Consider the following 23,701-nt stretch of genomic DNA (forward strand, 5'->3'; position numbering starts at 1 on the left):
AAGAAACATCATAGAGTAAAACAAGAGTTGTGAATAAGAATGCATTGTTTGTAAAACCATAGAAAAGGAAAACAATGAGTTTTTACCTCACAGGGCTATTGGAAGAATCTGGGTCATGAGCTGCTACAGTGCCAATGATATTCCCAACCTGGGTAGCTTCCGACACCTCCATAGGGTACAAGGGTGAAGAGAACACAGGGGGCTCATCCACATCTTCCACAATTATCTTCACGGTTGTCGTGTCGCTGAATGGACCCAAGCTTAGAAAGCGAGGGTCGGCATCTTTATTTGCAGCTTCTATCCGTAGCGTGTAACTTGTTTTGGCTTCAAAATCCAGCTCCTGTAAAGAAAGTCGTTAGGAAAATTAAATTACCAGTTAAACAGTCAGCAAAGCAGAGCCTTTTCATTTATGAATGTCAATAAGCATAGGAAGGACTCTGTCATGTAAATGCACCATCAGCATTCAAAAATAATAAATAACAATGCCAATCAGAATTCTTGTTGCTTTCCTGGCTCACAAACAATGGTCAGTGCTTTTCAATCAACTTCATCCACTCTGCTGCTATACGCTGCATAAACAGACAGATGCCAGTCTTTGGAATAATGATTTGAAAGAAAAACTGGTCAAATTTATTTTTTTTCCAACAGGGACTGTCAATGTAATATTCTTCAACCATGTAATTTAACTGTACTACCCAGGGTGCACTTTAAAAATTAAGAAAAACATTACTTTCTATTGAATTTCTCATTTAAAAGGTCAGTAATTTTGGGGACTACATTAGGATTCTGAGTTTTCAGGGCACTCAAAGTGTGGCTGCAGGGGCAAGTGTGCCATCCTGAGGTCATTCAGTCTGCAAACATGGCCAGTTCTTCTCCATGAAGCACCCATCACGTCTGCCTTCACTATTCCTCCATCAAAATATACTAGGTCTCCATTTTAGAAGGTTAACAGTTATATCTCAGAATCTTTACATTGTATCTAATTTTCCAAGAGGATTTACATGCTACAATTTTCCTAAAAATTAGTGACCAACTCAAACCGCATGAGAGCTGAAAAAGGTTGTAAGGACAATTAAACTAGTTGCAGTAGCACAGCACCATCTTTGAAAATAAAAATAATATACACAACATATAGACGTTGGTTGTGACAATAACATGCTTCTTTTTCTTCAATGGATATAGAAAGTAACAGGTTTTAGGACTTTCAATTTCAGTCTTACCACTGCAAAACTGTCCCCAAATTCTTTTTACATTTAATGATGTAAAACAAAAAGAATTAAAAATAGTGAAAAAAAAAACTTTACAGGAATACTGCAAAATATAATACATACTTTACTTAGTTGTCAGTATACAAAAATAAAGCATTATGAAATGTGAGCTAATATGTAATACTGAGAACTGTAATTCAAATTCATTCACTATATGTTTGGGCATATGTGTGTGTATGTATGCAGGCACGCATTTATTCCAACTTATCCCACAAAGGATGTAATAACCAAAATAAATAAAACAATAGTATACTGTATATGATATATCCCATACTGTGTACAGTGCATATTCACTTTGCTACATAAAATATAACACATATATACACACATATACACATTATATATATAAATATATGTATACACATTACATATGTATAAATACATATGTTTGCACACAAATATTAAAGAGATCCCACAGCTTATCTCCGAGTAAGAAAAAGGAAAATATATACATATATATATAAATCAATATACGAAATAGGCTTACAATATCTAGACCAGACAGTACTTACTAAAATGCTTATTTAACATCTATCTTAGCCACTAGATTTGAAGCCCTGACCATTTTGTTCATCACTATTGTTCCCAGTACCTAAAATGCTTTTGATACATAGGGGAGTCTCAATAAATTCTTGAGCCTCCTTTTCTTGAATTAACACAACAACAACAAAAAAAATTAGAATGCAGTTATTCAGTGTACAAGAGGCTGAAAACTGAACTGTACATCTGACCCAAAGAATCTTGCTGGTCAAAATGAGAGATAAGGGAAGAAATACAGTCAAGTATATTGTTTTTCTTGAGCACAAAAACACTTTATAGAATTGCTGCAGGACAAAAAAGTTTTAATTTTTATCTGAGGTTTTACATAAAAATGTTGGGGCACATAGAAAATACTGCCATGACAACATTGTATTAACAAACTCAGTAATATTTTTATGAGGCTGGCTTTTTTTGTTTGTTTATTATCTAAGAGTCGGTCTTGTCCAATGGTGGTCAAAAAAAAGGTGAGAATCAGAACCTACCAGAGACCCTTCTAAAACATGTGTGGCCCCTTCCAAGGGATTTTGATTCAGCAGGTGCAGGACGAGGCACAGGCAGATATATTTTTGGAAGGCTCATCAAGTGATTCTGATGGAAATCTTCTCTGAAGAAACCTGACCTATTCATTAAAATTTTCCTGGGCCTATCTATAAATTCCAGCCTTTATACTGGGGACACTTAGAAGCATTCTCATTTACCTAAAAGCATCTACTGAGAAACCAAAACATACTCGTAGTTTAGATGTTAATCTCAGTTTGTTCTTATATTCTTTATAAAAATTACTAACTATAAGAGAAACCTTATTTTCAAACATGATGTGTTTATATGTAAAAGAATACACTTAGAAATCCCATTTGTCAGCTCCTTTCAAAACAATGCAAAACCACAACCTTTAAGTTATTTATTCAGGTTTTCACATTAGCAAAAGGCATACCAAGTATTTCTGCATTCAAGTAAAAGTTTGTCTCCCTTATGAAAGAATAATTTAAAATTTACTGCAGAAATGAATGCAATTTTTTATAGCAATTTGTTTTTTTAAATGTATCTAAAAGGAGCAACATGAGGTATAGACATCTGGCTGCTAAAAAGTCATGAAGAAACACATTATTATGTATGATGATTGGTTGCCTAAAAGCTATTATGAAAATAAAGCAATAAAAGAATTCGTATGAAAGTCTATGAATCAAGATTACAGACAAAAGGAATTGCTTCACAAAATTATTTTCAGAGTATATCAGAATATGCCAGGATCTAGTTTTCAAATATGTGATGAATAAGACTGTTAAGCCTTTGAATAAAAAAATAAATTTTTACAGTAAAATTTACTTTTTATATGATTTCTCATTGTTGATTTCTAGATAAGCAATATAGTCCATAACTATTAGAATTAATTATTAAGATTATACTTGAAAAATAACAATTAAGAAAAGACACCAAAGAAGGAAATAGAAAAAAATAAAAGTAATTTCTAAATAAATTGTCTCGATGTTTGGAAGTACACTGTATTAGTTTGTTTTCTCGCTGCTGATAAAGGCATACCCAAGATTGGGCAATTTACAAAAGAAAGAGGTTTAATGGACTCACAGTTCCATGTGGCTGGGGAGGTCTCACAATCATGACAAAAGGTGAAAGGCACATCTCACGTGGTGGCAGACAAGAGATGAGCTTGTGCAGTGAAACTCCCCCTTATAAAACCATCAGATCTCATGAGACATATTCACTATCACAAGAGCAGTATGGGGGGAAACCACCTCCATGATTCAATTATCTCCCACTGGTTCCTTCCCACAACACATGGAAATCATGGGAGCTACAATTCAAGATGAGATTTGGGTGGGGACACAGTCAAACATATCATACATGTAAGTGGATACTTATATAATTGGAAATTTAACCCGGGCTAAAAAAAAAAAAAGCTGCATCTCTCTTTTAGTGTCTCTAGGGTTCCCAGAATGACTCTGTGGCTTCACCACTTCAAGTCTGGAATCCAATTGGGGACATACAGACTGGTAGATACTTTTTCATACATCAAGTGACCTCTGTGTTAGAGAAACTAAAAGAGAGAAGCAGCTTTTTTGTTGTATTAGTTTCCAAAGTACAAAAATAGTCTTTAAATTTATTGTTATCAAGGATAATTAAAGTAGGATTAAATAAAAAGAATTCTGTGTAAGGCAAGGTTCTGCAAACTTTTTTGTGAAGTATAAATATTAGTGACTATTAGACTTGGCAGGGCATACATTCTCTGCCACATGAAAATGAATAAATATGATTGCTGGCAAATAATAATTTTTTTGATGGGTAACTCAGATTTTAAATTCTATATGGCTTTCATGTATCATAACACATTTTTCTTGTTTTGAGTTTTTCCAATCATTTAAAAACATAAAACCATCTTTACCTCATGGGCTGGGCTAAAACAGACAGGCAGTTGTTTGCCAATCTCTAGCCTAAGGAGCCCAATATGGTAAGGCTAACATTCATGGCCTTCAGTGATCAGCATCCAGCACACTTTTTCTCTTCTAATATATATCACCTGCTGCTCCTTCTTTCTCAGATGATTCAAAAATCATATTTATTTCTCATATAACTTTGTCATTCCTCTCAGAGAAATCTTCTAGAGACTATCACCTTCTTAATAAGCATTTCCACAATCCCCTTACCTATGTAATAAAACTTTTTTACATTAAGAGCTAACTACAAAGAGTTGTATACACATCTTTAACATGCATTTTAAAAAATGTAAGATTAGTGTTTCTTTTGCATTTTATATTTGTGTCCACCCCCCAACTACCACCAAAATTCATACGTTCAAATCCTAACCTCCAAGGTGATGCTGTTAGGAGGTGGGACTTGTGGGATTTAATTAGCTTTTGGGTGTGGATCCCTCATGAATGGTATCAGTGCCCTTATAAATGAGACCTCAGAGAGCTCCCTCAGCCCTTCTGCCATGGGAGGACACAGGATATGGCTGCGTATGAACCAGAAAGAGGGCCCTCGTCAGACACCAAATCTTGACTTTGGACTTCTCAGCCTCCACAGCTGTGAGAAATAAATATTTGCTGTTTAAACATCAGCATATATTTCTGTTATAGTAGCCCAAACAGACTAAGACAATATTATTAATACATGTGAAAACTAAATAGCAAAGAGTTCTAGTAAAAGTCCAAAAAGCACATGTTTAAAGAGCACAGATACTACATGAACTCATGGTCATCTATACCCATCACATTATATGATGTTATCATGTATAAGCCCTTGCTGACCTCAACAACCTCATGAGGTTTTTGTAAATTATTGAGAAATAAATAGCACCTAGAACAGTGACCTGACACAAAATAATCACTGTATAAATATTTGCTGTATTACTATTATACTGTTATTAGAAGCATTATTTCCTGCTAGATTATAAGCAAATGGAAAGTAAAGAGTACGTGTTTCTCATCTTTGTTCCGCTCTGGCACCTAGGTTGTTGTCTTTGGCAAATTCTATTGTTGGATTAAAAAAATATGACTATCACAAATAGTGGTGTCTCAAAGTTTCCCTTGCCATTTGTAGCCTTTTCAATATTAAAGCAAGTTAATTATTGAATTCATTTAATAAAATCATTGCACTTCATTTTTCTTCATTAATATAGCTTTGCTTCTGGTTTATAGCCAAATATATACTCGTTAAGTTCAATGACCTCCTCACATATCTCGCACTTTAGCCAACAATGTTGTTAATGTTTCAGGAATTGATCCAAGTTAAATCCTTCTAAAATTTCCATTCTGTTCTCTTTAATGGTAGCATGACACTCTCAGGGCTGGATAGTGTATGTGTATATGTGCATGTCTATATACTTAATGTCTTATGTTTAATTTTTGATTTTGTTCAAAAGTTCTATGACTGTCTTCATTAAGAGTATTTCTTTCTCTGGAGATTCTAGCTGTTTTTCAGATGAAAGTACATTTTGTAGCTTTCAATATCTGTAGCTTTTCCCTACTTCTTGAACAAATAAATGTAAATCTTTTTTCCTAAGTAAATGGGCTTAAATGAGACCATACCTATGGGAAAATAACCCTCATTTATAACTTTTCCCTTACAATAATTTTATGTTAGGTCAGGCACGGTGGCTCACACCTGTAATTCCAGCACTTTGGGAGGCCAAGGCAGGCAGATCATGAGGTCAAGAGCTCAAGACCAGCTTGGTCAATATGGTGAAATCCCGTCTCTACTAAAAATACAAAAGTTAGCCTGCCATGGTGGCACATGCCTGTAATCCCAGCTATTGGGGAGGCTGAGGCAGGAGAATTGCTCGAACCCGGCAGGCAGAGGTTGCAGTGAGCCGAGATTGCGCCACTGCACTCCAGCCTGGGCGACAGAGCAAGACTCCTTCTCAAAAAAAAAAAAAAAAAAAAAAAATTACTCTAAATCGCTAAATAAACATACTACCCAGAACCTTAAACCTGATCTACAACTTTGGATGAGGTTTAAAAGCAGGAATAATTCTGTACATTTAAATATAATGATTCCCCAAGATCTTTCCAAAGCAAAATACATCCTCTTTATTATGAACAACTGCATTCTGTGGTTTCTATTTTCTTATTTCCCTGGGTTATGACCAAGAAGGCCTTGTTTCTTTTAGCTTGAGTAAATTTAGACAGGTTTCTTTCTAATTTTAGGCCCCTGACCTCTCTTTAGAAAATTCGTCATTGTAAATCTTTTTTCTGCCCCTTTAATATGTAAATCTTTAAAAAATCCTCTTGACACTTTTATTACTAAGGAATGTCTTCCTCAAGGGCCCCAAAGCCATCTCTATGAAATTTTATCATCAAGGAAGACAGAACCAATACCTACCAGTTTCTGTAGAAGGATAAGAGCTTAACTTCAGCAGGAGCCTTTTTCCAGGTTGTAAAACTATCCCCTGTCATGATGGTACAAGAACATTTACTTTCCTATTTGTTACAACCAATCACCAAACACAACTGGCATATGATCCCCACCCTCCATCCTAGCTCATAAACACTCTGAAGCCCTTTGCTTTAGCCAAGTTGAGTTTGGACTGAGTCTGGTTTCTCTCTCCTATTGCAACAGCCTTGAATAAAATCTTCCTTACCTGTTTAACTGTCCTGTGCAATTTTTGCTTTCACAGCAGCAAGTGATCTTAGTAGGTAGATGAGGGCTCTACTTTGAAATTTTTGGGACTCATGAATTTTAGCAAGAAATTATATTTTCTAGAGAAGAAGGTGAGAGAAAGATAATATATAAACAATAAATACTATGTTCTACCTAGATGCACGCTGTTGATGCATTCATAAAGGTCTATGGGTTATGGGGGAGAAGAGGTCTAGAGGTCTTGCCAGCTCTGTGTATTCTCTGCAGCGGGACTGATACTTTCTCATCTTTCTAACTGTACTAGGCTTGAGATTCCTATAAAAGGATCCTAACTTTATTAATCTTACAAATCTACAATAGATATAATTATTTTTGAATAAAATAGAGATTTACTGATTTACAAAGAAAAAATATCTAAGGCCAAACAAATTACCTGAAAAACAGTAAAATAAGTGTAAGCAAATTTAGAATAAGCAAAAGAGATTACTGGTTGTCTCCATGTTCATTTTATACTTTTATGACAGTCATTATTATTATTATTTTAATTATACTTGAACACAGATATGAGGACAGTACATGAACAAACATTTGCAGTTTGCAAATGGATTATTACCAGTAGATAGAAAGTGTCTGTGCTCCAAAGGCAGGTTGAAATAAAATACAATGAATAATTGCAGAAATGATTTCAGCCTAAAACCATAAATTATACAAAGATATGATCAGGAATACAATAATGATATAAATATCAAGAGATATTATCTTCATCATCTAGTAACACAAGTTAATATTGAGGAATATTATCATCAAAGTAACCACAGCCATCATGTATTATTTTAAACTTAGCACAGTTTAAAATAGGCTCTGCCTATCCAGATTCTTATTCATACTTAGTTAACGAGTGTCTTCTTTTCTCTCTTCTGTTCTCCTGTCTGGATCAGCTTTCGCCCCCATAGAAACGTTCCGTTTTGACTTCTGCATTAATTAATTTCATACTGCTACAGTAACAAATTACCAAAATCTTAGTGGCTTAAAAAACAAATTTATTGCTTTATAGTTTGGGAGTTCAGAAGTCTAAAATCAAGGTGTTGGCAGAGCTTCATTCTTTCTGGAGGCTTCGGGGAAGAATTGTTCCAGTGTCCAAAAGCTGCATGTATTCTTGGCTCATAGCCCCTCCTCCATCTTCAGAGTGCATCACTCCAAGCTTGGGTTCCGTTACTGTATCTCTTTTTTATAACACTGACTCATCCTTCTTTCCTCTTTAAGGAGCCTTGTGATTATACTGCACCCAATTATGTGATCCAGGATAATGTTCCCATTAAGCTTTGTAACTTAATCACGTTTCCAAAATTCACTTTACCACATAAGGTAAAACATTCACATATTCTGTGAATATCTTTTTGAGGAGGAGGCATTATTGTGTCTACCACAGCCTCCTACTCTGAACTTAGGTAGTCTGTTTTGATTTTATAAGCATAAAGTAGAAAACAAGCCTTGGAAAGGACTGCATTTCTGCCCAGCATCTAAAACCTGGTTTACAGCTCAGGCCAATTCCCTTACTATGCTGAGGTCAACATTTTCCAGCATGCACTATAGCTGTACCCAATGACTTCTAGAGGGTTTCATACATTGTCTGGGAAGCAGAATCCACATTATGACCTGAAGACAACTTAGCATATGTTTTCCTGGAACCCTTCATCAAACAGTGGCAAATCTTAACTGATCTTGATCAATAAAATGACTTTATGAGATAGGCTAATAGAGGAAAAAGGGTGACGAGGGAAGTGGGCAGACATGAGATTCAGTATTTCCTTTGCCATTTCATGAAGTGTAACCTGAAGGTTAGTTAGTATCTCTGGAGCAGCACTGGAACTCAACATAGTTTTTCTATTTTCCCTGTGTCCACAATACTTTATTGCTTGTTTCTTCTCAGGGATGTTTTTTTCCCTTCACTACCTGAATCTAGGTTGTCCTGTGTCTTGCTTGGGTCAATACAATGTGGCAGAAATGATGATGTGTCAATTCTGTCAAACAGCCTCAAAAGACCATACAACCTCTGTTCTTACCATCCTTGGAACCAGCCCAGGTAGCCCATGGGATGATGGGAGGCAGAGGTCCAGGCTCCTTGTTTTCCGGGCAGACAGACAGCCACCTCCATAGAGGCAGAGCCACCTTGCTGACCAATAGCTGATGTATGTGTAAACCCACTTGAGACCAGCATAAAAATATCCTACTGAGCCCAGGCCAAATTACTGACCCACAAAATCATGAGCTAAGGAAATTAAAGCACCAGGTTTGGGGATGATTTATTAAGCAATAAGGTAGTTGATACAACCACAGACAGAAAGAGAATGAGAGTTGGTGACCAGTTTTTGTCAGGTGATGGCAGCATATCCAGATAAAATGAACCAAAATAAACTTGAAATGGCCAAATTAAACAGTGGGGAAGAAGTCAGATCTCGACAAGGGAATTTCTTTGAACTCAGCAAGAGCCCCAGTTCCTTGACTATTCTAATCTTTGCTTTATCTGTTACGTTCCACCATTACTACGTATCATGGATGTCAGGATCCGTCAGTTCTCTCTTCTATTGATAATATATGCAATTTCTTCTATTCATCTAAATATAAAACTTTGTTTGTTAGTCTTTTTGATAAGTTATTTTTAACCCCTCTTAAAATACCTTAATTCTGGAAGAATAAAACAGTTTGCCTTCTCTGAGTCTTTCTTTGCCATGCTAACTTAAATTTTTCAGTTTCACCAAGAAATTTTCATCTTTTCACTTATGCCCTCCATGGATGTTATCAATGGTCTCTTTAATTTTGATTGCCATGCATGTACATATAACTCCTAGACCTAAGAATGTACTATAGAGCTTTTCCTTGAACTACAGGCCTATATTCATGACTTCTTAGACATATTTACCTTGCTATTACAGTGCATCAAACATCACTTGTTCCAAGCCATCCTACAAATCTCCACTGTATTCTCAGAGAACAATGCAAGTATTCAGCTAGTTACACAAACTAGAAACACTGGCTTTATCTTTAAATTCTCCTTTTAACCTTCCTTATACAATTATTAAATTCTCTCCTATCTATTTCTTAAATATCTCTTTCTTGGAATCCTACCCACTGAAATTGACCTAGGAATCAACATGCCGTGGGAGGGCAGGGGGGAAAGGAAGGACAATTTTACATGATCTGTGACTTGTACTCAGCAAAATAAATTCCATAATGGACTCACTGGAAAACATCTTTGATATATACATATTCTGAGAATACTGCTATAATAGCTATCAAAATTTTAAAAAATCAAACAAAAGCTGAAATACTCTTAAGTGAACAAAATCAACAAAAGCTGAAATAATCCTAAATGAACAAAGTCGGTGCCTTCTGATCAGGTCAAACGTGTCGACATGTAAATTAGTATCATTTTCTTCAAAGAATGTTAATTTCTTATCTTTTTAAAGAACTCTATGTTCATCTCTACTCTTGACTACTCAAGCACAGGTAAATTTAAACCTTAATATGCAGATAATAAGCCTATATACACAAACACATACACATAATGATTAAAGCACGTTAGTATATAGTTATATACATAGTAACAATGATTGAATTAAGTGGAAAATATAATCTGAAGTTCAGAAGCTCACCAAGTTATCTCAGCCTTTAAAACTAAAATAATCCAAAATGTATGCCTTTTCACAGTCAAATGAGAGCAATGTCTTTGCTCAATTTTAAGAAATATGCATCCTGAGCAGCAGGATTAATTGAATAAAATGTTTGAAAGAAAAAAATTAATGAAAGGAAGAAAAATAAATTGGAATTAACCTTGGTTTGATTCTCTCTCACCACATATCAGCAACATTTAAGAAAAACTAAATAAAATACATATTTGATTGTAGAAATTGGCCCTCAATATTGCAAGTAATAGGCAAATGACACATTTCAGTACAAGATAGTAAACCCCAGATAGTCCACATCTGTGCAGCTTGAGTTGAAGGCTGGAAGGCCACTGTGCTATCTAACTTAGCGCAGTGAATGGCAGGTAGACAGCATTATTAACACCTCAGCGTAATGCTCTATTATTTTGACTTCATTCAGCCTTTCATAGGGTATGGATATGAGCATATTTTGAATCTAGCCCAGCAAAATTAGACTTTAAAAGCCTAAATGTCTTAATAGTGTGACAATGTGAACCACCAAATAAATCACATGTCAGATACCGGATGCATAGTTATCTTTCATAGAAAATTAATTTTGAAAATGCTCATATTTACTCTATAGTAACTCCACAGTAATGCATTTTATAGAAAAAAATTTCCATATTTAATCACAACTGAAGACTTATATTGAAAACTGAGGTACATTAGAGGAAAGACGTCCATATATTAAAGAAAAAAAACTAAAGTACCTAATTTTAAGTTACGATAGCAAATGTAAAAAGAAAGAATTCTAGGTGAAACAAAAACTATATTCACTCAAATGTGATAATCTTTATGTTTACTCTTTGTAAATTTTGAAGTCATATTTAACTGGTTATAAAGGTTATCACAGAAGCATTCATAAATGGTTAAGGAATAGCATTTGCATTGCTTTAACTGTTTAAGATGAAAATTTCATCATCATTTTTATATTTAAACTATATAATCAAGTTTATTCTTAAAGTATAAGAGCGATTCAATCATAAAAACTCTATGTCATTATTTACAGCAATCTTTAGCCTTGTGGATTCTGCACATTTTGTCATATTAATAAACATTTTTCTGTATAAGATATTGGAACAATAATAGAATAACCAACAGCATTTTTTCATTTTCTCTATTTATTCTTTTTCAAATATATATTTTGAAAAGGATTGTTTCTCTGCTTTTCTCTTCCTGATTCTAAAAGTATTCTATGCCAAGTATAGCACATTCAAATGTTGCAAAATACACTGATAATTTTCACAAACTGGAATACATCTCATTATACATATAATAGTACATTATTTATGAAAAGGATATGGACCAAAGTTTTATTATAGTATAGAGTAGAGAGAAAATAAATTCAGATGATTATCAAGCATGGTCCGCAGGTAGAAAATAATCTAATTACAATTGAAATTACTCTATCCAGATGGACATTGAAACTTTATTGTCCAAATGTGAAGTAATATTTAGACATTCGAACCACCAGAACAAATACACTTATGACTTTAACAAAAATCTTGTCAACATCTGAGCAATGTCTGGTTGTAAACGTTTTCTTATGTGGAGAAGCGACTGGGAGACCAACCAAAAAACTGTTCGTTTTGGTGGACTGTCCATAGCATTCCATTGTTTATCTCAGTAAAAAATTTAAAATACTCTGGGGTTGTAAGGAGGCCAAATTTATCTTTTTTTTTTTTTCCAGGATTTCTGGGTTTTAGTCTTCCAACTCGGATTCAAAAAATCCATTCTAAATTTCACAGACAATGCCACTACTTTCTGGTACAGAAAGAATACTGAAATTAGGGGACTCATATATTGTTTTGCAGATTCCCCTTGCTGTGAAAGGTCCCTGGAAAAGGCTTATCTAGGGTATAATGTAGCCTCCATGTTTATTGAAATCTTGGTAAGTAGAATTGAAAATCAAAATCCTGTCTTGTTAGGGCCACAAACAGTAAACTGTTAGTTCAGGCTGAGGAAATCTTAAGAACAAGACTTCCTTGATTCTGGGAAAACAACTCCAAATAAACTCTAGTTACAAAATGGTAAGCAAATATTTTCTTCTGAAATTGAGTATAGAGATACTGTTGGCCTCATGATGGAAAGACACTTGAATTTGGGGGTAAAGACTACCTTTGTTGGACCAGCAGATCACGTTCTTTTAAGATGGAAGGTTTTAGGGATGTGAATGAGAGTGATGGATATTCCTTACATAGGTCCTCACAGGTTGCTCTTCCATGGTTAGATTAAGCCCAGAAACTCACACCAATGTTCTCATGAAGTACATAGAGTGAAAGTATTGATTTTTAACTTGTTTTGTAGCTCTCATTAATGAAAGTTCTCATTAATTTGACAAAATTATAATAAATTATTTTATAATTTCTAAGTATATAATATCATCATTATACCATAATTATTTCACTGCTTCCTTTCAATTGCTGGTATTATTCTGTCTTATTCCCTGAGTGTAAGGTAGATTCTTTTAAGACTAGCTGGAATAATAAAAATATATAGTTTTGAGTTTTAAACAGCAATTTTTTAAAAAGATGTATTTAAAAATGAAGAAGCTAGAAGCAGGCTATGAGCTAGGTGTGGAGGACATAAAAATAACTTAGAGGTGAAGCAACGATCAGTAAGCTTAGGATAATGTCAAAAGGAAAATAAACAGTCAAGAGCTATCATGACAGGAAGAGGCAAGGAAAGAAACTTAAAATGATTTCAAGGCTAAGAAAGAATAAGAAAACGAGAGAGAAAAGAAAGAAGAAAGAAAGAGAAAGAAAGAAAGAAAGAGAGAGAGAAAGAGAGAAAGAAAGAAAGAAAGAAAGGAAGGAAGAGAAAGAGAAAGGAAAGGAAAGGAAAGGAAGGGAGAGAAAGGCAGGAAAGAAGGAAGGGAAGGGAAGCGAAGGGAAGGGAAGGGGGGAGGGAAGGAGAGAGAGAAGAAAGAAGGAAGGGAAGGGAAGTGAAGGGAAGGGAAGGGGGGAGGGAAGGAGAGAGAGAAGAAAGAAGGAAGGAAGGGAGGGAGGGAGGGAGGGAGGAAGGAAATCTATTTATAACCAGGAAAGTAATAATGATTTAAATAAATATTGATATTCATTACAATACAGTCCTTTGAAAAGAAGCGAAAGGCTTGAAATGAATTAAAGTTATCACAGGCACTTCCATGAATAAGTGTTCAAAAGAAATAAGCAAATATTTTAATTTTCTACTCATATTTGATTGAGCTGCACCTAAAATGCCTTACAATATGTATTATGTGTAATCCACTCTATTTGCAAAGCACTGTACATATATGTTCCTATTTACCAACAGCAGTTTTGTGAAGGAGCATTCAGAGCCCTCTCATTTACATTACCTCATCTGTTGCCCACATTCCCTTCCTCATTATCCTCCAATGAAATTGCCCCAGTTCTTCTTTCTGTATTTAGTAGGTTATCTCATAAGTGAAGTCTCTGCACAGGTGATTACCTCTGTGCCGCTTCCCCTTGTCTACCCGAGAATAACAGTGTTATGAATCCACTATTCAACTTCTTCCCCAGGGCATGTTCAAATCCTTGAAAGCCCTGGTAGGACTGACCAGTTGGCTGACAGATGGGGCCTGAGTTCTCTTAGACACTTCTACAGAGCCTTGGATATTTATTCAATCCTTGTGGCCACAGCTAAGTCTATGAAAAAAATCAGAATATTTATGGAACTGGGACATCTACATTCCATGATTAGACCAGTTCCCATGATTCAATAGACACACACACACACACACACACAGACACACACACACTCCCTTCCTTGGGAAAAAAAAAAATGCATCTTGCTGGTACAGGCGCTGTGCTGCTTCTGTTTACTGTTTAAAGGAATAATAGGAGGGATGTTTTAGACTCAAAAGATAAGTATGGTAAGGGGGCATGAAAGCAGAGTGCAGGGGAGTCAACAGGCAGGGGGAGGTTTGAAGAACTGGAAAAAACTTTACGTTGCTTTCCAGGAATTACAAGTAGTTTAGTGACTGCTCTAGATTGTTGAGTGAAACTGAAGAATAGTGAAATATGTATCTGGCAAATATGAGTCTGAAGCACCACAAGTTTTTTTTTTTTAATTTTACCTATTTCAAACAGCAACGTTTCAGATATCTTATCTTAATACACATGTATCCTATCCTGATGAGTTAATGGTCATAAAAATTTTACAGACCAGGCGGGCGGATCACAAGGTCAGGAGATCGAGACCATCCTGGCTAACACGGTGAAACCTCGTCTCTACTAAAAATACAAAAATTAGCCGGGAGTAGTGGCGGGCGACTGTGGTCCCAGCTACTCAGAAGGCTGAGGCAGGAGAATGGTGTGAACCCGGGAGGTGGAGCTTGCAGTGAGCCAAGATTGCGCCACTGCACTCCAGCCTGGGCGACAGAGTGAGACTCCATCTCAAAACAAAACAAAACAAAAACAAAAACAAAACAAAAAAATAATTACAGACCATACTGCTTAGGTTCATGCCTTCTGTTGCTATACATTATTCACTTTTAGAATCTAATGGTTCTGTCTCAGAATGGTAAATATATTCTCCACATTAAGATAAAACTTAAAAATCAGATCTATTTTGCACATTAGAAAACTGACAGCAAGTTTAAAAGATCTCGATTCTAGGCATCCAATAGTTCTTTGAAGTTCATAGAAAGTTAGAATATGAACAATGAGGGTAACAGGACAAACCCTGGATTATTCCGGAACCAAGTACAGGGTAAGAGGCATAGAAGCTACACATAAACTGTGAATTATATATTTCAATAAATTAATAAAATAATTGCTGAGAATAAGAAAATTATGAATTAAAGGTAAATTTTCATCTAAAAACAAGATGAATATACAATTGACCCCTGAAAAACACAGGGATTAGAAGAACCACCACTGACACAACCAAAAATCTGTGTATAAGTTTGGATCGCTCAAAACTTAACTACTAATATCCTATTGTTGACCAGAAGCCTTACTGATAACACAATTATTCTATTAACACATAAACAGTCTAATATCTTCATATATTTTAGGCATTTAATACATATCAATTTTTTCTCAAAATGTTCAAGATCTCTAGGCTACATAAGTCATCTGTGAGTATTTTCAGATTGTCACAAATTTCCAAAAAGACTAATATATTTATTGAAAAAAATCCATATATAAGTGGACTCACTCAGTTAAAACTCATGTTTTTTAAGGATCAACTGTGTAACACTATAAGCAATTTTTGCAAGTGAAAAGAAAACTTTTGTAATTAGTAAGCTTAAACTGCAGTAAAACACAAATGTATCATTTCCACTATTTTTAGTCAACTCTTACATAAATTATTTATTTATGTTTGTTTATTCCAATACGGATGAGAAAGTAGTATTGTCTGGACACTGGAACATATTAACAGATAATAAAAATGTGTAAAATTTTTAAAAATTAGTTTGGAGGTGGAGGGAGCTTTGGAAATAAAAATTAAGTTCCTGTATACGAGTTAATTTTCCCACTATCTAGTATCTACTCAGAACTATGTGGAAAAGAAGGAGGGTAGGAAGAAAGAAAAAAGTAATGTTTGCTAAGCCTAAAGATTTTTAGCATGACGAAAACTGAGATTTTGTTTTCATTTATTTCCATGTTGATATTATCTGCACTGTATAAAATCACGATAGGTGTTTTTAAAACATTTTTATCTATTTCAAACAGCAAAATTTCAGGTATCTCGTCTTAACACCCATGCATTCTATCATGATGAATTAATGAACATAAAAATTGCAGACCATACTGCTTAGGTTCATGCCATCTGTTGCTATACATCATTTTACTTTTAGAATCTAATGGTTTTGCCTCAATATGGTATCTATATATTCTCCACATTAAGATAAAACTTAAAAATCAGATCTACTTTGCACATTAGAAAACTGAAAGCAAGTTTGCGCAATCCCCTTTAAGAGTAATAAACTACGACTAACTTCTTAGTCTAAATTATTGTTCATATAAACAGTGTGTTTAGGCTCAAAATGATGTGGAAAATCATGTTAGCATTCAACATCTGAACTGTCTACTGGTGTATTTAAAATCCCTGGATTTAACCTAAATGTTATTTTTTTGACCTTTGATAGCTCGATAGTCGGTTTGGTTCTCCATAGTAATCCAGGATGAACAAGAATTGTTTCCTTACATATTAAAATTTACCTTGGCTACTTATGACACAGAAGTAATATTATGAAATTTTTCACCACCATTGTTTCTTAAGATTCTCCTGTACACTGTGTGTGCTTAATTTTTCCTAAATAATCTTTGATGTTATATAAGAAAACAAAGAATTAGACAAGTATTTATGTATTAGAAGTCACTTAAGAAAATAAAATTTAATTTTAGTTGCTAACAATCACAACTAAAAATAATGGAGTTTTGACCTCGTATTTAGTGAAAAAATTGTTAAAATATTTAGCTAACTTCTTATATAATGACTAATGAATAAACAATAATAACTAATTATTGGTTTTATTAGATTCAAGGCATCATTCAGATTTCCGGGCAGAAGTAAGGAATCTCTACTATCAAAACCAAAAATTCTATTAATCTAAACGTTTAAAAATTTGGAATCTTTTTAAATCATAATTTATTAAATAGAATATTATGTTTTTTTAATACCTTCAACAATACACGAACTTAAGAACTTCAACAATACATGAAATTTGAACCCACTGAATACCATCTCTGTGACTTATTTCTGCATTTGTAAAATAATTTTGATCTCTAATAATAGTCAAAGTAGATCATACAGTGTTTTTAATGAGATTCTTTTAATGAGATTTATTTCCATTTGGCTTTTGAATAACTCTTATATATTTAACAACATTTCAATTATAACAATAACTAGTGAATGTTACATATTATTGAAAAAGCAGTGAAGGTAAGATTTAGAAATGATACTATTAACATTTTAATATTTTTCTTATAATCTGTTATTCTGTAAAAATACAATTTTCATTTATCCAAACTTTGTAAAAGTTTGGATACTGCCTTTTAATAATTTTTGAATAAAAATTTTCCATATTCATTTGCAAAAACAACATCACCACATTACTACAATGGTGGATGAAAATTCCTTAATATGATATCATAAATTATTTACCATTTCTTCCATTGTTCAATATTTTATAATGTTTCTATATTTTCAGTGTCCTAATAATAGCTTCACGAGATTGTTGAGAAAATAAAATAAAGCCTTTAAGTTACTCAAAAAGAAAAGCCTGACAGATATTAATTGATACCTATAAGAATAATAACGATTATTTGTGATGTTTTTCTATTGTTATAAGTTAGAATCAAATTTCTCCTTGCAATTTTTAATGAGTTTTATGCTTTTAGATGACATAATTTTTAATCTTGGTTTTTTATGTCTTTTTTTCTAGCAATTTTCTAAAATTTCCAGAAACGATATTATAAAATTAGAAAATAAGTTTTATTTTTCCCTTACTAAATCAAATATTTTATATCGAATTTAGAATTTTCAAAGATTTGTGCTGCCTTCATTATAATATATAAAATATAGTTATTTGTTCAATAAAAAGTTTCAATTTGCATAAAAAATTCTTGAATATGAACAGATTGATTTCAGACGACTCTCTGAAATCTTTGAGCAGCATTGTACCTTACTGAATTCCTTTTATTTTAGACAACATAACAAAACATTTTACCAACAGTTGGCCTACCCTAGTTATTAAAACTTTTATACACAGATTGTCACCAGCTTAGCTAAAACAGCAGCTGTCCACTGGAAATAATTGCAGAAATGTTTTTCTCATTGGTCTGAAATCAAACATATGTTTTCCTATAACAAATAAAATATAACTTTTTTTACTGATATGTGCTAATTATTGAAAAGCTTAATTACAAAGTTATACATTGGATTTTCATACTGACAAAAATTTCATATCTTAGGCGTCAAGATATTGATATATTTTTAATGTTTCAAATAGTTGATAAACTAAGACTACATTTTGAAATAATAGCTTTTGAGTTATTATTTTTCATTAAATATTTGTAAAAAGTCATGTCTCTAAATTGAAAAGAGAGTAAAGAGTCCATTTTCTCCCATAATTGTGTTTAGAGCTAATTTAAATACATTATGGAAAATAATCTTTAGTTTGGGCTGTACTGACTTTCTGTCTCTTTCACACTCGCTCTGTAGAAAGTATGATAGGTTTTACAACTTCTCATGCTCTTCTCGTACGAAATATTCAAGTCTTCCAATTACTATAAATTTTAAATGGCAATAATTGGTAATGTAGCAAGTCTTCAACATTTTGGTTTCTACTTGAAATCATATTATTTTCATTTATGGAGAAAATAATAGCATCTGTTGTTTGCATACAGAGGCTTTTGGTTGATTTTAGGGTTTCATTAGTGGAATAGTCAAGGCAGAAACATATTCATCTCTCCAAATAGGTCTTTAAAACAGCACACTGCCAGTTTGCTTTATTTTTATAGTGCTATAGATAACGGCTGCGAGTTTCTTAAAGAATAGAATTGATGGGTGTTATTACAAATGTAACTCAAGGTTCCCTAAGAGTCTGACATCTAAAAATAAATGCATAGCTTATCTTACTAAAATTAAAATAGTAATGGTCCCATATGGCCATTCGGTTTGTCTAGTACATTCTCCCATCAAATAGAAAGGACTTTCAGTAATCTGTGATAAAAGATAAATAAAGAAAACATTACCTTCTGTATAGTAATGATTCCTTCCTGGGTTTCTTTGTCAACAGAAATCTTAAAAATGCCCAAACCATCACCATCCACAATCTTGTACTCCATTTCAGCATTAGCTCCAATATCTGCATCGGCAGCTTTAATTCTGGCCACAACTGAGGCTACAGGTAATGATTCTGGGACGTTATATTGATAAGACCCTGTGAAATTCAAAACAAGAAATGAACACGTAACACCAAACTAACCAATAAAAATTTAACTACTGAGTTATTTTGGCATCATCGTAGCACAACTTCTTTTTATTTTTTAATAAAAAATATGCTAAGGTAATGGAAAACAAATGATGAGTTTCATATAGCCTTAAGAGATATGATGGGAATGATTAGTTAATAATCACTGTGATAGCAGAAATAGATGGTGAGGAAAAGCAAGAGAAGAATCTTTAAGTCCTGTATTTCTGGCGATGAGAAATATCCTAAACTGAAAAATAAAAATAAACTTAAAGTAATTATAATTGATATATAATTAGTAAATGTAATTCAATATGATAATTACAATAATGTGTAAAATACTAAGAAATAAAAATAGAATAGATTGGGCTTGAAATGGGCAAATACAAGCCTAAATCATTTTCATAACTTAATGTTGGAATTTACTTAGCATTTTTACCAAGAGTTTCAGAAAGATGGGTAAGAAAACTGGATAAGAAAGGATAAGAATGATTTGTGTGGGTTGTATGTAGAACTGATTTGGGCCACAATGGTCCAGGAACCTAGACAATATTTGTTGAACAGAAAAAAAAAAAAAGTAAAAGAGAAAAAAATAACTTCTAAAATTTTTGGTTTAACTTTTGTAATAACTCCTCTTCACCATCCCTCAAACTAAAGAAAAAGTTTGGGGGCAGATGAAGAAATACATGAACTACATCACTCAGAAATGAGGAAACACCTCAGAACAGTATATTCCTTCATTATTTTTTCTCTAATTATTTAATTTTTCCTGCCTCCTGCATCTACTTCCGTTTCCTTTGGTTGTTAAATTGTGGTGCATTTGTCCTGTCTTGTGAAGGGAGAAGAATATAGAAAGGAAAAGGTGTCTGTATTATGGAAATATGTATTAGACTGAGACTTGTTTACAATTTTCTAGACTTTGTGAATAGTTACTGTTTGTTTTTTAAATGATTATAACATATGCTATTACTTTTGAGTGACCCCTTTCACATATCTCAAAGTGTCCTTCATAAAATTCCAAAATGTCAAGGTTAAACTAGTGATTCAATGGTAGAGAAAAATCCCAGAAAAAATGAATAACAATGATATATCCTTGGCTTTTTTCACTTTAATAAGTTTGAGGGGATCTATAATGGCCTAGAAAACCTGTATCTTACTAAAATTCTACATAATGTTATCAATCTAAGCTTAAACAAAAGGAAAGCAGTTCATTTCATTATGAGCCCAAGATAATTGCACTATTGCATTTTTTAATTCTAAAAGTCCCTCCTTCTCCATGATAAGCCATCAATATCACAATTAAGAATAGGCTTATTTAAAGAAAACAATGCTAAACTTGGGGTCACTTTTTTATATTACCAGGAGATACCATTTCTTGTATAATAATATAAATATTAAAAATATGTAAGATAAAGAGGAAAATTTTAAAGAAGCAGTCATTGAAGGAAAAAACAGTGACACTTGTATTTGCTCAGAAAGGTTCCTTTTTTGATATAATTCACTTTTAAATTCTGTTGGTAGGGAGTTTAGTTCCCCATTTCTACTGGAAAAGCATTTTAGAGACATTGTACCAACATTATGGTCTGTACAATCTCTTTATTTTCTTGAGCGTTCTAAAGAAACAACACACACACTTAGGGAAAAAAAGGGAACTAAAAAGAGAGTGAGATGAAACATTTTTTACAAACAGCACATCTTTATCTAGAGAATTTTTTTTTTCTTTTTTCTTGGTTAAGTTAAAAGCCCCTTTGGTCAAATAAGTGGAATTGAGGACATTTGGTTTTCTAGTTCTTTAGATTGGTTTTTAAAACACTGAATGTTTGCACAAGAAAGACATGGGGGAACTGCTAAAGGAATGCTCAGTGTGTATAAACTGGCTTTAAAAAGTTTGAAATGATAAAATGAAAACGCTTATTACTCTTTTAATTTTCAAAAATAAATCAGTATTTTAGTACATAGAATGAATAAAACGTATTTGAATATTACTAATTGGCAACAACTTTATAATTTACAAAATATAAAAATGGTAATCCTTAAGAAAAAAAGAGTAATACATAAACACAATTAATAATTGTCTAGTATTCAAAATGTGAATGAAAGAAAAATCTTACTATATTTAAGATAGAAGTAATGCAAATATATGATGACTTCTTTCTTCTCAATACCCTTATAATCCATATTGCTGAATCAAAATTATGTCTCTAATAAAATGCAAATTTGGGAGAATGAAGTAAGATAATTATTTGCTTTAGAAGTATTTGAAAAAAAGTCATTTTAAAGATGTATTTTATAGACTGTCGGGGGAAGTTATTGCACTTGTATCATTTAAGAAAACAACTTACTTCGAGGAAAGCGAGGTGGATTATCGTTGACATCAGTTAGGGTCACAGTGACTGATGTAGTTCCTGACAGTCCTCCATTTTGACCAACCATATCCTTTGCCTGAATAACAAGCAAATACTGGTCTTTAGCCTCTCTATCCATGTTTGGAAGGGCAGTCTTGATGACTCCTGTAAAATTTCAAATCCCGGTAAAACTCATCATGAATCACTGCATTTATACTAACAAAGAATACTGATACAAGTAGTAAGTCCCTTTTGAGTTGTTGCCTTTTGTTGTTTTGTTTGTTTACTTTAAATAATTTTACTGTGTATTAAAGACCAAAGAAATATGATAGTTTTACACAATGTTACAAAAACAGAGAAAACATTATTAACATGGTTTTCTCAATACTGAATAAAGAGGATTATCTTTAGGTTTCATGGAAAAGTGGTTAAGGAAATAACAATTTATAAATAAATAAAATGGCCTTTTACCTAGAATAATGGACAGTCACCTGTACAAGTACACAGCAATGAACTTGTCTTTTTCTTCCATCTCAACAACTAATAAAAATGCATAACCACTTATTATCAGTTTTCAAGTTAAATAATATTCCTACTATCTTTAGCAACAATATTTTTGTTTAAATCTGAGCACACCAGCTCTCAAACACAAACACACACATACATCAGCAACAGATCTACATTTTAGGCATTCAAATTACACTTACTTGAAAAGTCCAGGTTGCTTATTTATTTTTCGACATTACTCATTTATTCTAATACAGTAACTGTAGTTGGATGCTATTGTCATGGCAATCCAGGCTCACTTTAAGTAACACTTTCAATGAATCCTTATGTGTGTCTACATATTTTATAATTGATCTTTGAAATATTATAATAAAAATGAAAAAAAACCTATACAAATTAGGTCCAGGTGGTATCTAATATATAGATATTCTTCTTAGAGCCATAATGATTTTATGGATTTTTCATGTTTGCTCTTCAATACTTCTATTAACTCTAATTTACAACAAAGCAAATATTGACTTCCCTAATACTGTCACCAAACATAAACAATCTTTATGTGAGAGTTCTGGGACATATCTCCACCTTTTTCTTTTCTTGGTTTTTTTTTTTGTTTGTTTGTTATTTTTTGCTGTTAATTACCTTTATTTCTGTAACCCCATTTTTAAAAATTGAGCATTGCTTATTTTGAACATGGCCAACACATATTTCATTTATATGAAAAAATATTAACAAAATGAGTTATTTTTAGAAAAGAAGTCCAAATTATTTTTTATGTTTTTTTAATTTGATTCATCTCTCATTTTTCCTTCTAATATCAGTATGCGTGTTATCATCTGCGCACATTTATTGTGATAGAGAGAAGTCTATAGCCCCTCAACTAATCAGTAAAGGAAACACTGCAGCCTCATCCTCTCATGGGTTTGCTTTGTGGAATTATTTTTGAAAGGAAATATAGCATCGTTAAGATAGAAGTCTGGTAGTCAAAGTTTCTCACTTATTTTTCACACATCTAATTGTCTCTTTATAAGTGAGCCTATAAATAACACCTTTCCAAGGCAGAAATCATCACAAAGTTTGCAAATCAATGCAGGTAGGAAAGGTAATTTCCAAATTCCTCAACTATTGAACATATTTTTGACAAGAATAACATAATTGGGAAAAGTTGATTTGAAATAAGAACACCCACTAATAATAGATTTCTACTTGTATGGCATTTGCTCACTTTTACTTTTAAGTAAAAACTGTCTAAATTTGGAAAAGCATTCTCATACATTGGATTTCATTTGTGTTTTGTCATGTATTATATAATTCTGTATA

At 33.0% G+C, this 23,701-nt stretch overlaps 1 protein-coding gene across 2 annotated transcripts in view; it reads right to left on the bottom strand.

The window, feature by feature from the left end:
• CDH7 (cadherin 7) overlaps positions 1–23,701 on the bottom strand; it is a 130,075-nt gene that overhangs the window by 39,526 nt on the left and 66,848 nt on the right. For both annotated transcript variants that reach the window (XM_003264322.3, XM_030810289.1), the window contains exons 5-7: positions 21,875–22,042; positions 19,315–19,502; positions 87–340 (exon numbers count right to left, since the gene is read on the bottom strand). In XM_003264322.3, coding sequence (XP_003264370.1) covers positions 87–340; positions 19,315–19,502; positions 21,875–22,042 — 610 coding nt within the window. The remainder of the gene's footprint in view (positions 1–86; positions 341–19,314; positions 19,503–21,874; positions 22,043–23,701) is intronic.

This window comes from Nomascus leucogenys, chromosome 4 (genome assembly GCF_006542625.1).
Source record: "Nomascus leucogenys isolate Asia chromosome 4, Asia_NLE_v1, whole genome shotgun sequence".
Lineage (NCBI taxonomy): Eukaryota > Metazoa > Chordata > Mammalia > Primates > Hylobatidae > Nomascus > Nomascus leucogenys.